This window comes from Rissa tridactyla, chromosome 1, assembly GCF_028500815.1.
Source record: "Rissa tridactyla isolate bRisTri1 chromosome 1, bRisTri1.patW.cur.20221130, whole genome shotgun sequence".
NCBI classification, from domain to species: domain Eukaryota; kingdom Metazoa; phylum Chordata; class Aves; order Charadriiformes; family Laridae; genus Rissa; species Rissa tridactyla.
Window position 1 is genome coordinate 142,327,606 of NC_071466.1, and position 16,161 is coordinate 142,343,766.

Sequence of the window (16,161 nt, forward strand, 5' to 3'; positions counted from 1 at the left end):
CAAAACTATGAACAATGCTTTTCCTACCAAGTGAACAGTTACTCTGCATCCTCCCATCTGTTGAGCAGCGAAGCATGGTGCCCACTACACGGCCTCCTACTACGATGACACGTACATCCTTGCCATGGGACTCTTTAACATATTTTTGAAATAAGTAAGGGGCATCGTGACGGATCAAATGGCTTAGGTCTGCCAAATGGTGCTTGTCTCGTGCCAGGAACACAGCTTTACCTGTACGAAGAAAAGAAAATCGGAAGATCGGAAGAAGCTACTGATTTGAGTTGCATCAATGATTCACCACATAAAAGTAAAACCTCTGACCAGTATGCTGCCCATTCTCAAAGGCCCCATCTGTAGCTTATAACCATTTACAAATTCTTCTGTGGACATCAGAAGTGCTCCACTGCTTCAGGGCTCGTAAGTGTTCAAGTACTGACATAGTTGAGGAGCCGTATGAGGAGTTAAAAAAAAAAGAAAAAAAGAAAGTAAAGGAAAGAAAGAAAGAAAATAAAACTGCTTTAGATAAAGGAGGTGGTCTTGTCATTTCAACTCCTTTTGGTACACATCCTTAATGAGAGAAAAAAAGAAAGAAATACTTAAAGAGCAGCAGACATTTAATTAATAGCACAGTTTTGTTAATCCAAGATGACTGGACCTGCAGCCTACAGCTTTGACACACAGGAACCAATGAGATGAAGCTGTTAAACACCAGGCAGCTAAGAATACTGAAGTCACTAATGTGCCACTGCAGCACTGCTTCAACTAGAGGGAAGTTGTTGAGAGCTGCTCTTCCAAATATTTTCAAGAGCTCGCAACTCCAGGATGAGGCCTTGCAGTAGAACAACTATGTTCAGAGGAAAATACTAGAATCCACAATATTCAAGATAAATTTAGCAGAAGATTCCATAAAATATTAAACCGAATGGAATGTACTGCAATTTTGAAAAAAACAAAACCAAAACCAAACAAAATAAAACCTCTTTGGAAACCACTGACTTTTCTGCAAGCAAGCATCTCAAGGACATGTTTTGTTTAACCTAAAACATCATCATTTCATTACCCTTCATTTCTAGAGCACACCAAAGATGACTTTGTTCTTTTTCAATTTTAAAATACTGATGAAAGTCACTCCTGAAACAGATTCTACCACTTTGCATCTCATTTCTAGTCTCACAAGAAGGCATCCCTTTCCATCTTCAGCTACATTTCCCAACTCCTATACCTCTTTCCCAAGCACTCTTATGTGTCATATTAGATTTATGTTTTGCAGTAAGGCTGTAGAAACTTTTTGTGGCAGAATCGCCACTCAATCAAGCTACAGTGTTAACAGAGGTACAAAAATCAATTGACAAATTGTCTATCTCAACTACGGGAATACAAATGCAGCAGTAGCAGAACTAAGAGAAATAACACGTGAAGAAGAATTAAATCAAGTGCTCCAAAGCCCAACTGGAGCAGCCTCTGCTTCCTCAGGATTTAAGGTCTCCATAACACAGAACACTGCTAGAGGAACATGGAACCTCCGTGCAAATAACCTCTGAATTTGATTTTAAACCTCGTTTCCTTTAGTAGATCACTATCTAACATTAAACCAAACTGATATATTTTTTCATATTCAACACTTAAAATAAAACACTGCTAAACAGAACAATTTTATCTGAACCTGCTGTATTATCATCGGCACTGCCAAAGATATTTTTCTGAAAAACAGAGATCCAGTCTGACAAACAGTACACGAGATTTTATTTAAATCAGGATCCTAATTATAGAGAAAGTCAAGTAGAAAAAAAGTCAAACTAAGACTGAACAAACTAAGATTTAATTTCTTATGCCTATTTAGAAACAGCTCTAAAATCCATACAGGCTTCTTTCTACTTCCCTAAGGCCAGACCTTCCATTATTCCAGTTCAAAGCTTTCCTCACCGACGCACCATAATTTTGGACCTCTATTCCCCCTGCTATTGCAAGACTTGGCTCTACTAAGACTACTTCCCATTGTTGCAGTCTACTCAGCATTCAGAAGTGAGAGGGTGGTAGAATTTAGATGTACTGCAAAGAGGTCCAACGCCTATTAGAAGACTTTCTTAACTATTATCCCTCAACAAGACAAAAATCTTAAGAGTGCTGCTCAGAATACTCCTTGCCCTCACCCCTGACCTCACACCCACCTCGGTGACCCCGCGTGTTCTTCACCACCATAGGGAACTCCAGCACTTCCGCCTCATCAATCATTTTGGCAAAATTCTCATGACCACCTGGCAAAAAGAAAACCAACAACATTATGTGCCACCAATCTGGTGTTGCAAAATTGGGGATGTAATTGCCACACATTCCTCCCACCCTTACAGCTTAGATAATGCAGAAAAAACTATCAGTTAAGAGGAACTTGGTCAAGGAGCATGATCAGACTTTGAAGGTGTTTGTAATCTGTGGGATACTAACTCCTACTTCCTTTGAAATGGAAGACACGATTTGACAAAGGCCTCTTGATCATAACCCCCAAAGGCTCAATCCAATCTTCCAAATCTTAATGCCCTGATTCTACCGTCTTGTTCCAATTCATCCCCTTTAGTTTACCAACTCCCACCTTTTCAAATGTCTAGCAGGAAAATAGCACAGATGGTATGACCAGTAACGGTTATATCCAAACTACTAACCAGGAAAGCAACATGAAATACAAAGATAAGGCATAATCCAGAGAGCAGCAACAACCCAAATCTTGTCACTCCACCTCCCCCCTTTCCAAGGCTTAAGTCTCCTGCATCTCATTCTCCCTATATCCTGAAGTAGTACTTCAACCTTTGCGTCTCATTGCATCTGTAAGGACTTTAGAGAGTAGCTTTTAATGACCATTCACATGATGATGGTGGATACTTCAAGATTATTTGAGTTCAGCTGAATTCACAGAACGCTGACCACAGTGCAAGAACTATAGGAGAAAGTCAGCAGACAAAGGGAGACTGCTCTAACAGCATGTGCAGTAAAGCGCAGAAGTCAAGCCAAGATACTGGTCACAAAGCCAGCAGCAGCCATCACTACCCTGCCATGGATTTTAATGCGTGTCATGGAATAACATGTCGTTCAGCACATCCTGTTTTTCATGGCAAAGCCAGCTCTCACTGATAACTTGATGCTTGTGTTAAAAAAAAAAAAAAAAAGAAAAAAGAAAAAAGAAAAAAAAAAGGTCATGCTTCTGTCAAATTCCAGAGGCAGGCATTAAAACAAGTGGCAGGGAGTTATGAACAGAGATGTTCTCCAATTACCCCATCATTCGTGGTCTCCCCTTCCCCCAAAAAAATTAAAAACTCATTTCTTTCTCAGAGCTAAAGCAACCACATCTCTAAAGAAAGGATATGTTTCTTCTCAGATGTATTTTCATAGTAATTGATGGAAACATTTGACCCATGTTTTTGTCAAGTTTTGTTTGTGTTTTTGTCAAGATCCCATTACACAAGCCTATCAGTGCAATCACACAAAGGGGAGGAAAGCACTGATATTTCCCAAGAAGGAAAGGAAGGCTGAGAGGTATCTTCAATTCTTTAATATATTGTAATTAAAAGCAGAGATAGCATCAGGGTAGCTCAAACAAATGGTTCCTCTAATCCAGCACACTGTCAAGAACAGTGTCCAGAGGCAAGCACAAGAAACAATAATTAACTGTTCTGGTGGGAAACAAACCCCAAACAACTGTTAAAAAGTTGATCACAAGGGCCTGTACTCTTTCTGTCCTTTCACAATAACTAATACATTTGCAGATATTTTTATTCATATAGAATTTTAATTCTACTTTCAGATTTTACCAAAGTTTAGATCTTTATAGTATCCTGTGATGGTTAGCTCCCCAAGTTCTTGTCTGTTGTTTCAGGCAATTGGAAAAGAGTTCAAAGTGTTTTAGTAGTAACAGCCCAAATTAGTTGCCTGGGAGGCTGAAGTACAGTTAAAGTGCTCTTCCCAAAGCAACACAGCTAATCAACAAAGCCAAAACCAGAATCTGAGTGTTACGATTTTTATTTCCTTTTCTGGTTACTGAATGCTTATCTGTGGAACTAGCTTAATGCTACTTAATTCTATGTATTTCCAAAACTTGACTCATATCTTTTGCACTGCAAAAGCACAAATTATTGTAGGCCACCCTGCTATCCTTCTCATCCGTACCGTATGAAAAGGTGTCTGGAAGAGGCACACCATGACCAGCAAGTTCTTGAAACGTCCAGAACTTGTTGACACAGTTGAGGATGGCTTGGGGACGATTCATCAATCGACAGCCCATCTTCTCTAGGTGGCGAAGGACTGTGATATCGCTGTCACTCTGGACCCAAGGTGTTGGTACACGCACAACCACCACCTGCGGGTAAGCAGTAATGAGCTCCCCATTCACCCGGAGACCTAAAGAAGGAAGAGAAAACCATTCCAATCAACTACAAGGTCTTCAGGAGAAGGTAAACGGCAAAGAAATACTGCACTATATGAGAGGACAACAGAGATACCAGACTTCAACAGTGAGCATTAAAACAGCACAACTCTCCATAAAATGCATCTTGTCAGTTGTACAGTTTCATGCATGTCACTCTTAACCCACTTAAAATTAGGACTAGGCAAAGAACAGACTGTATTAGAGCACGCAATCTTGGTCTACCTCCTAGGATGAAGAACTTTTTTTATAGATTGACACATGATCCTTTCTATGGGTGTTAGCTGCACGTAACATTCACATCAGCAGTATCAACAGCTCAGGAGGTTCTTGCCTCCCACTGCTGGTTCTTGCCTACATGATACAGTTCATACCTTTCTCAGTCCTAGCTGTATTGATCCCTCTGTGTTATCATGTTACACAACATATTGCCAAAGTAACAGAGACTAGATATGACCCTTAAAAAAAAAAAAACAAAACCAAACGCCCACAGCAGTATTTTTAACACAGATAATTTCAATGATCTGATTTATACTAAGTAAGTACTTAGAAATAACTTTATCAGCTAACAGGGCAGCACCCCATGACATTATGGCAAGAACGAGAAGGAAAGCCAGCTTTGCTACCAGGACCAATGTATTACTTAATAATGACCTATAGCTTTACAGACTATGTCTCTGAAAAAGAAACACTAAAAGACAGGCTGCAGAAACAGGAATACAACAGGACCGGATGGGAAGGCATCAAGTTTGATGAAGACAGTCTGACATCTGAGTATGGGAGAAGACAAACAGGACTTGATAGTCACTTTATTTGCCTCATGTTCAAAGTAAAACTTTATGACTTCAGTGTAAAATACGCGGCTCCCACTGCTGTCAGCACCTTAAGAGTTAAAAAAAAGAGAAAGAAGGGGAGCTGAGAAATCACAGTGCATCTGCATTTCTGTGCCTATAAAAGGCCAGCTGTAACCATTCAGATCTAGCCCAAATTAATTACCTGATTAGCTCTACTCTAAAGATATTACTTTTCAAATACAGACTTACAGCTACTCAACCTGAAGATAAATATTGCCAGGCAATATATTTCATTTCAAGGTGCTTTTGAATTAATTGGAGGGGGTCCCCCTCTCCGTACTTCCCGTTTTCTTTTCTTCTCCCAAGGAGGATTATTTTAGAGCTTGCCTTAAATACAGTGAAGCGACCACCTAATTCCCAAAATGGATGTAGAAATATGCTGCCCAGTCATCAGGAGGACACAGAGTCACAGTCTGGAAAGGCCAAAACAGAGCTATATCCAATACAAATCGCTTTTTCCAGTCCCCATTGCTATAATTGTACAGAGATGAGAAAACACAAGCAGACGGGTGCTCTGGCTGCTCACCTCATTAGCACCAAGCACTGCCGCACTGCAGCTGACATGACTTGCGTGTTTAAGCAAGCAGGCTTCAGACAAACACACACACCATTTTATAAAGGCATCTCAAGCAAGATTAAAAGCAAGACACTGCTAAAAACCCAAGCAGAATGTGAACATCAGGAAATGGACTACCATCTCCTACAGCCAGAAAAGGAGTACAAACTCAGCAAGCAAGAGATTTTTAACACATTAGTCAGATTCCACCCTACACATGTATTTTCTCATTTAGGTGCATGCCCAATTACACCCACTTTTTGCCAGTGTAATTACATGCATGTCCTGATCCATATGCAAGCTGTGTAACGGTCATTTTAAAAATGACTGCATTTTCTACAGATCCCCAAATTACCACTAGATCTTTGCTGTGAACCAAAACTACATGGTTTTCTAACTCATATTAATTTCTAATTCTCAGAGTCTATTTTGTCGTTTTGCTTTAAAGACACACCACATGCTGAAGCTTTGCACCATGGAGTTGTTACCTGAAATAAAAGCTCTCAAAACGAAAAGTAGTTTAGAGAGGAGATGCTCATAATTCCACCTACCTAATACATAACTCCACCTAGGCTTACATATTCATTAGGATGACCAAATAGCCTTTTTGCACATGCATGTTAAATTTTGCAGCGTCAGCAAGACACTTCTGCACAGGTGTGAGTTCCTCAGTGGTCGTTTGGGTGGGGATACCCTTTTTCCATTATCCTTTTAAGGTATTGAGTCATCTCAGGACAGTAAAAGTTTACTCTTAAGTTGGCCAGCTTCTTGAGGATGATATGGATGTTCCTTGAAGTAGCCACAGCTCTGTCCTAATTGGTATAGGAGCACATACTTGATGCATAAAAGAACCTTGAAGTGATTAACTACTCCTTGTTATCCCATCCTTGGTGATTAGCTACTTCTGGCTGCCTCCTCATTATCACTCTTTGTAACATCAGCTCAGTGACTAGCTCTTTTCTCACACAGTAAGAAGGTCAGTAGGAAACAAACAATATTTTAGTTACCGTATGTTTATAAACAAAGCAGAGGCCTGCCTTTGGTAACAGAGTCTGAAAAAGAAAAAAGGCAGTTTGAGGGGATGTATAAGCCTCACCTGGAATTCTCCTGAATACCTCCATTAGACTTGACTATCAGACTGATGTAAACTCAGCCCAGACCACCATTTCCCCTGGAGTGACTTAGAAGTACAGTGATATTATCAACAGAACAATCTGAGCTTTTGTTTCAGATTCAATCATTTTCTCTGGTCTGGATACTGTTCTCCCCAGAACAAAAAAAAAAAATTCTCTCCCATCATAGAAGACTGTTTACAAACAAAGAGAAGAGCTACTCAATGAAATGTATAATTTGAATCACTACTACTGACATGCGCCATAAAAATTAGCTGCAGTCTCCCAGCAACACAGTGCTGCAAACAGAAGCAGCTTTATTACAGTAAAAAGGAAAGCTAGATTCTGCCATTTTGGAACAAGCTTGTATTCAGCGTTCCATCTGAGACCCCACAGTTAACAGGTTAATGGTCATTATTGCTGAGTGGGCTGATAAAATAATATTTATTCATTATGGTGTGCTGAAAGCAGTAACACAGAAGATATTAATTCATACAATTAATTTTTTTTTTACAAAGAACCAATCCACAAATGCAAAGAGGGAGAAAGGAAAAAAAAAAAGAGATGTTACAGAGATACTACTTAAAGAATGGTTAATAGCTAATAAAACATTTTTTTAAAATGGAGATGAACTTTCTTTTCCTTTGCAGTAATAGTACCAATAGTCTACTTTGACTTCATCAAGGCTTTCGACACAGTATCCCACAGCATCCTGATAGGGAAGCTTAGGAAATGTGGGTCAGATGAATAAACAGTGGGGTGGATTCAAAACGGGCTGAAAGACAGAGCTCAGATGGTTGTGATTAGGGGCACAGAGTCTAGGTGGAGGTCTGTGACAAGTGGTGTTCCCCAGGGGTCAGTAATGATCTTCATCAATGACCGGGATGAAGGGACAGAGTGCACCCTCAGCAAGTTTGCTGATGACACAAAGCTGGGGTGGGGTGGCTGACACACCAGAAGGCTGTGACGCCATACAGAGAGACCTGGACAGGCTGGAGAGATGGGCAAAGAGGAACCTTATGAAATTCAACAAGGGCAAGTGTAGAGTGCTGCACCTGGGGAGGAATAACCCCATGCACCAGCACAGGTTGGGGGCTGACCTGCTGGAGAGCAGCTCATCTGAAAGAGACCTGGGAGTCCTGGTGGACAACAGGATGACCATGAGCCAGCAATGTGCCCTTGTGGCCAAGAAGGCCAATGGCATGCTGGGGTGCATCAAGAAGAGTGTGGCCAGCAGGTTGAGGGAGGTCATCCTCCCCATCTACTCTGCCTTGGTGAGGCCGCACCTGGAGTACTGTGTCCAGTTCTGGGCTCCCCAGTTCAAGAAGGACAGGGAACTGCTGGAGAGGGTGCAGCAAAGGGCTACAAAGATGATGAGGGGACTGGAACACCTCTCTTGTGAAGAAAGGCTGAGGGATTTGGGTCTTTTTAGTCTGGAGAAGAGAAGACTGAGGGAGAATCTTACCAATGCTTATAAATACTCAAAGGGTGGGTGTCAGGAGGATGGGGCCAGTCTTTTTTTCAGCGGTGCCCAGTGACAGGACAAGAGGTAACAGGCACAAACTTGAACATAGAAGTTCCATCTAAACATGAGGAGGAACTTCTTTGCTTTGAGGGTGCCGGAGCACTGGAACAGGCTGCCCAGGGAGGTGGTGGAGTCTCCAATTCTGGAGACATTCAAAACCCGCCGGGACGTGCTCCTGTACAACCTGCTCTAGGTGACCCTACTCTGGCAGGGGGGTTGGACTAGATGATTTCCAGAGGTCCCCTCCAACCCCTATCATTCTGTGTTCTGATCCCAGGACAGTAGTAGTGTTTTATATTCACAGTTGCCTGTGGACAATGAACTAGCCTCACAAACACCCAGAAGGCAGATGTTCAGATCATAGAGAAATACCTTGACAAATGACAAGCTGGTCCATTTGTTGGCTTTCTCAATAGATGCCCATAACATCACGCACATGGCAAACAGACAGCTATACAGTCCTCTGAAGTACCAATACTGACAGCCAGGATAGGGAGATTTTTACTATGAACTTTACCAAAATATAACAACCATTGTACCAGTGCCTGGGGAACAACTTAGGTTATCATAAAACTTTTGGGGATTCTTTGGCCCCATGGGATAAAGACTTCTGAGTTGGAATATCGTACTATAAAACCAGATGTAAATCCTGCACTTGAACAAGACTTGTTCTTTCAGCTAGTATCAGCTTTCTTTGTTCTTCCTCTGCAAGATGAAACTCTCCAAAATGGAATGCGGTAGGCCTTTAACATTATACAGCAAACATCACAGTATTCACATGAAAGTGCAAAAGGAGTTTTTGCAACTGTAATCACCTGGCAAATGACTTGATCCATTACACCACATCCCTCAAATAAAGCTGAAAAGCCTCAAGTTTCTCTCAAAGACAGCTCAAAGCAGCATATGATAGAACTGACTGAGTAAATGCATGACTCCTCATTGGTTGGCCCAACTGGCCCTGCTGCTTGTCATTCCCAGTAGGTGAGCTTGACATATAAAGTCTCTGCTATCTGCTAAAAAGGCTTATTTTGATCCAAACAGCTTAGAAGCCACCACATGAACCTGTGAAGTCCACAGAAAATAGATGCAGCATTAAACTCTAGTGAAGACAAAAGAGGCAGAAACTTCTACTGCTGTTACCAGTGAGATCAGAAGACATGTATTTATACCCTAAGAAAGTTCTTCAGATGGTAACATCTAGCATGGTAGAATCTATTTGCATTGCAAGATACTCAGGATGACAGCTGCCTCTCAACAACTTGATTTAGCACAATTCTGGGGTCGATACACATACTTTGGAAACAAGCTAAAATTCTGGAACTTTGCAGCCCTCATTCATACCTGCAGGGTTTTTTAGTACCTTCTGTCTTCTTCCCTATAACAAATTTATCTCATGACCACAATTTCTCAATTAAAAAGCCTAAGTCTTAAGAGAGTTATCATTTAGGTGGCACACATTCCAAATGAAATGCCTCAGAATATAGACATGCAATCAAAACTGAGTTATCGTGACTGAACAAGTTGCTGTCCATCAGGCTAGACTCCTAAGCTGACCATATGTTTGCTCCCACCGTACAGCAAAACACAAGGCAAAATGCTTGCCCTTACGCCTCCATGAAGGGATTCTACAATAACGAATCTCACTACACAACTGGGACAAGTTACATGCCCAAATACAGGCGTTGTAACAATATCCCATGAAGCCTGCAAGCCAAACACACTTCTGCAAGTCAATCACATCCACAGCCTGAGTACGTAAATTCTTAAACTGCAGCCACACACCTATTACAATCCCTAAGCAGCGGTGCCTCATCTACCCAGTTATCCTACTTTCTTGTGCTTTAGAAACTCTAAGAATCGCTTCTGCATTGACAGCATTCTGCCACCACTGAACACCTTAATTCAACCCAAGCAGCATTTTAAATTGCCAGACGTTTTTGAAACTCATTCTATTCAGTTTGTATGCTACACAAATCCCTTCCAATCTCTTCAAGAATCAGTTCATCAGCAGATTAATAGCTACTGCAAAGCAGTATCTCATGTCCAGTTTGCATGTTATGAACAACTGTCCTTTCTGCTGAAACAATGCAAATGTTTTCACAGAAGGAACATGGTTTCAGGAGATAGGTCTCAAGCCTCAAAGATTTGCATGGACATAAAAAAATCATTACAGAGCTTTTATAGCTCTCATTATAGCAAACATCAGGCATTTTTAACAAAAAATAAAGTCTCAGTAATATCAAATAAATTGATAAAAGCATTTTCATTCCAAATTATAATTTTGGAAAACAGTTAAAAAACGCAAACTCAGTAATCACGGTCACAAAGTATTTAGGACTCAAATCCAGGTCTTCAAGTACAGCATGTCACTGCAAGAATGACAGCCAACTTCTTCAATAAAATGGTATGACACAAAGCTAAATGCTCAAAATATTTAATACACAAGCAGGAGGAGACCTGAGTAGGCTTCCACGTAAATCAAATTACTGATATCAAGCTTCTATTTTTATACAATTTGAATCATCGGTATTCATTGATATTTTATGATAGATTAAAAGACTAAGGTAGCTGGAAATGTCAGAAGCTATGGACTGGGGAAGAAACCCATGGGATGTTGACATACAACAATGAAGAAAAAACTTTCTCCAGAATAAATACATTTACTTTTATGTGTACATTACAAAAACCTGAATCAGTAAATGGGTTTTCAAGATGAAAAACACCAAGCCTTTCAATCTCTGCCTGAAGACAACTGGTAATTGCCTTGATGCCCATGGAAGTTCATGACATATCATATGACATTTCTGACCAAATGCATCACAACAGCAACAATAATGCACAAAAGGTGTCTTTGCAGAAGTTCCCTATTCAGTGCTGCCATGAATCCAGCAACATAAAACATTATAGTCATAAGTCATCTTCTTTCAAATTGACTTCCAAGACACATTTTACAGAATTTATCTGAGAACTGTGTGATGGTGAGAAGTACCCAAATGTGACAACAAAGTTAAAGTGTTCCCTGTAAAGCATGGATAGCTATGAAAGAAATCCTCACTGCTGCGGCCACGGCTGCCACAAGCAGCCACTTCTCAGAAGAAGAATTTAAATTCAACGACTGCTTCTGTCTTTGGCGAAACCCCTAATAAATGCCAACTGCTCTGAAATACATAAGTAAAATGACGCAGGACAAAAGCGTTGCAGTATTCAGGCAAATCCAGTATGTGGAACACTTTTCTAATAGGCACAGTATACGAGTGGAATAATGCACGGTCATTGTGCATGCAGCATTCCAAAAAAATCAAATTTGAATCAAATTTTCAAAAGCATTAAACATACACCAGCTCCCATCACATTCCCAACAGGAACTATCAGGGCCTAAGAACTTCCAAAAATATTACCCAGATTGTTCCTCAGAGATGTGTATGCTATCCTGAAAGTCTCCAGCTCTCTCAGCTTCCTTATACCAATTTATTCATCTATCCATCCATGGAGCTGCTAACGTTTCCCAAATGAACAGTCACTCAGCAAGCAGGCTATAATCAATCCAACTTAATTCAGCTGGGAGAAACAGGCTAGCCTTGCAGCACACAAACCTTTCCTCATATTTTGAGGACATTGCATTCTGCTATGTATTTTTCCCCATTAATCAGTTGTTCTAACAGAAATCACTGATTTACTTTTTTTCTACAAACCTAGACTTGCTCCTGTTCTCAAAACAGTGCATTACGATTTCTGGTTCATTCATCCTCCCGGTATCTATCAGCAACAAGACACTGCATAATATTTGTGTAAAGTTCTAAAGTGTTCAATAATTACATACAGTTTACTTGCAGAGAATTAAGTGTGTTTCATCCTAATTGCCATATATAAGCAAGCTTAAAACTGAAAAGTGAAATGCCCCAAACTTTAACAGCAGTTACTGCCAATAACAAGATATGCGTTCCCTCACCAAACTCAAGACAGAACTAGATCTCTAAAATTTTAAAAACTCAGCATACTTTGAACAGACATTCTGCCAAGAGAGCAGAAAAAATTATTTAGGAATAATTAACAAAAGTAGAATTAACATTAACAAAATACTACTGTATACCTCAAAAGCCTGCTGCAAAACATTGACTTAACATTGCATATCTGTCTATCTTATAAATAAACATATAAATAACATAAAATGAATGCAACATAAGGAATACAAAGCAAAATGAAAGCAACATAAACGCCCACAAATTGGGTGATACATAGTAAAGTACAGCACTTTAAATGCAATTTTATTTAAACTAGAACTTAACCTTTGAAGAGCAGCTAAGCACTGAATTTTTAGAAATTTGCCAATTTATTAACACCAAACTAAACTTCCCCTTGGGAGTTGCCACAGGCATTTTCTCCTCTGCATCACTTACCATCTGACAGCCCCATTTTATTAGTTTGAACACTAAGTTGTCACAGTTTCTCCAAAATTTCACTGCCATGCAAAAGCCCCTTTGATATTCAGTATTACCAAGCTATTTTTCACTCTAGTGTACACAGAAACAGATTTCTACAATAATTCTATGCTTGGTGTTTATGTTCATATTCTATCCCTTTCAGTCCTATTTACTAGTTTTTCAAACCAAATTAACAATTTAACCCTATGGGTTTAATATGACCTCAGTCTCCTTCTCCACACAAACTTAACCAAAAAGGCTTTCTTGCCAAGATATACTTCCATATAGCTCAGCAGTTCAAATGAAATCACACATAGCAAAGACAAAACTGACCTCTCTACAACAGTACTAACCCATTCTCTTCTGAAACTGAGGACAGAGAAATAAAGAGGAGCAGCTTCAGCTTCAATTCACAAAATCCTAACGCAAGCATTGCGAAAACTTTCACAAGAGGCCACTGCTGCAGCTTTGAACAGAAAGCAAGCAGGTACCCAAGTTAAACCAGCTCTGTATCGTGTCCCTTCCTTGACTCAGAGGACCTCTTCACCTCCCCAGGAAGAGCACAGAATCATTCTTAGAAATGCAGAGGCTATTTAAAACAGTGAAAAACTTGGGAAGGACAATGAAGCTCGAAGTGATTATGGCTGTTCTGGAACCGGGGTTCTTTTTGGGCACAAGAGGGAAACAGACCACATGCTTCTATGCATACCTCACTAAACCAATACTAAGTAGACTGACCATGGCTAGATCTGTGTTTCTAAGCTACATTTCTAGTCACAGTACATTGTTTGCTTATAATTCCAAACCACAAGAACTTCTTCAGAGTTATGGATGTGAAGTGAATGGACCCAAATATAAAGTAAAAGGTATATTACAAACATAAACTAATTCTAGACCACCATCTTGCTCCAAGAATTGATTTTATGGTAGGTATATAAACATGGAAACTATACTGAAATCATGTTAAAGCCTTAGCTACAATTATTATATGTATATAAACACTCACACAATTAAGAAACTTTGCATCTCTAACAAAAGAATACATTTCCAGAGACTACTTAGAAGTATAGAAAGAAATATACACTATTTTAGTGATGTAGCTGTTAAGATGCATTTTATATGGACTGCTGTAAAAACAACGTAAAGAAAAATGATACAAAAGGGGAATAAAAAGATTAATTAAACACAACAAAACAGTGTTGGAAAAGATGTGATTTCAAACACCTTGAAAAGTCAATTTCTGCTTTTCCCACTGAGGTTTTTTGAAGTTCTCATCACACATGTGCTTTTATAATTTGCTCCCAGGCAAAATTAGAAGAATTTTAAATATTTTTCATAGCATAAACTCAAAGAAAAAATATTCAGGATGAGATACATTTAAATTTACTGAAATTAAAAATTAAACGTAGCTGTTGATCAAAGTTTTGAATTACTTGAATTATAACAAAGCAAAGTCTCTCATAGCTCAAGTTAATTACTCAAACTGCAAGGGAGATGATTTTGACTTAAATATTGCAAAAAAGATCCCACAATTCTTATACAAGTATATGGATGTACACGAGCTATGTAGCCACGGCATAAGCAGTCATTAGATTGTCTTTTGTCTGTTAGATTTCCCAAACCTCTCAATTAACATAATGATTCTTCATATTAAGAGAAAGCCCAGTCTCACAAACAGGACTTATGTATCCTGCCCTCACTCTCTATGTGCCTTTAAGATGTATTTCTAGCAACTCTACTACAAATACTTTCTTTCCTGTTTTTACATGTAAAAAACAAAAAACCTTGGGTTTCATGATCAGTTTAAGCTGATCTGATCTAAGCGAGAACCAACACACATGGGGACAATCTTCTTTTACCACACTACCAGCAATGTGCTCCCATTATCCATCCTTTATCCAGGTGTTAGTGACCAAGAGGAAGGCAGTTTTAAGAGGAGGGGAAAGTATGAAGTTTTCAGCTTAACACAGCTTCGCAGTTGTTAGCATCAACATTGGGAAAAAACAAATAAGACATGATGAGAGGGAGAACAACAGTGCTACTGTTTAATAAAAAAGTATTAAATTGGTATAAGAAAAAAAAAAATCAAACTAACTTTGGGGTGAGGTTTCACAAGATACTGAGAGAACAAACTTAACACCAAAACAGATGGAGGCAGTCTTGCTGCCCTGTTCTGACCATACAGTGCCACTCTCCTTTGCTCCATTTCTGGCACTTCTCTCATCCTCTCAGTGAGTTAGGTCAGATAGCTATGTTTGCAGAGCACCATTCAGAGGTTTTTGTGCTCAGTTACTTACCCAAGACATTTGTGAGGCAAGACCTCAGTTAACCAGATCTCATAGTGCAAGAGCAAGGGACAGGTATGCACAGACACGGAGAGGTGAGAATTAAGACAGACTGCCGTTTGGGCAGTGAAAGTCCAATCAGTTCTAAGACACCACCACTCGGACATAAACACCATAAACCACACAAAACATCACTGCCATGGAAAGAAATAGTCCTGCTCTTTTGCTATTGCAGCTGCTGCTTCCAAATCCCACGATGCCTCTCACTTTACCTGCAAAAGTATTTGCACAACTACACGATGACCTGAATCCACAGGAAAGAGAAGGCAGCACAGAAGCAAAAACGTGTAGGTAGGAATAATAGGGAAGGCTTTCCTCTACTTCTTTCAGTGTCAGTATCATATTAACATTTTCTGCATCTTAAAATCTTTCAGTTGACTCTGAAGCAGACCAGGATCTTAGAGATTATCATTTGGGTCAGCAACAGCTTCATCATCCACTGCTACTGCCAAGTTTGTTGCAGCAAGCTGAAAGTAACTTTAGTTTTCTTGAAGGAATCTCAGTCAAAAAACACACAAAACCAAGATAGTCTAACCATAGTAAAAAGTTAAAAAAATAAAACAGAACCAAGAGCATTTAATATCTTTTAACCATTAACGACTTGTCTAAAGAAAGAAAAAAATATTGGCCAGAAGAAACGAGAAGTGCAAATGCAAAATACAAAAAAGTAACAGGGGAAAAGCAACATTTACGAAACTCTGCATGAAAGGAAGCTCTCAAAAGGAATTTAAAAGAGGTTCTAACACAGCATGTTTCATATTTATCAGTTTCTTCTGTTCTTCTCAATGACCAATGGTGTTAAAGGCTGCTAAATAATTCCAAATTTTTATCTCAAAAGTTTGCTAGGAGAAAGGGTTTGGGTCATTCCTTTAATATATTAACACTATACATTTATTAAAACAAGTAGTGCCTTTTTGATGCATGATTACAATTCCCA

General features: G+C 39.5%; 1 protein-coding gene across 12 annotated transcripts in view; it reads right to left on the reverse strand.

Moving 5' to 3' along the window:
- Window positions 1–16,161, reverse strand: part of RIMKLB (ribosomal modification protein rimK like family member B) — a 58,017-nt gene that overhangs the window by 14,436 nt on the left and 27,420 nt on the right. For all 12 annotated transcript variants that reach the window (XR_008463886.1, XR_008463882.1, XR_008463884.1 and 9 more), the window contains 3 exons: window positions 4,156–4,386; window positions 2,169–2,255; window positions 28–231 (listed from right to left, as the gene is read on the reverse strand). Coding sequence is in view for 6 of the 12 variants with exons in the window: in XM_054186289.1 (XP_054042264.1) it covers window positions 28–231; window positions 2,169–2,255; window positions 4,156–4,386 (522 nt within the window). In the remaining 6 variants the exon portion in view is untranslated. The remainder of the gene's footprint in view (window positions 1–27; window positions 232–2,168; window positions 2,256–4,155; window positions 4,387–16,161) is intronic.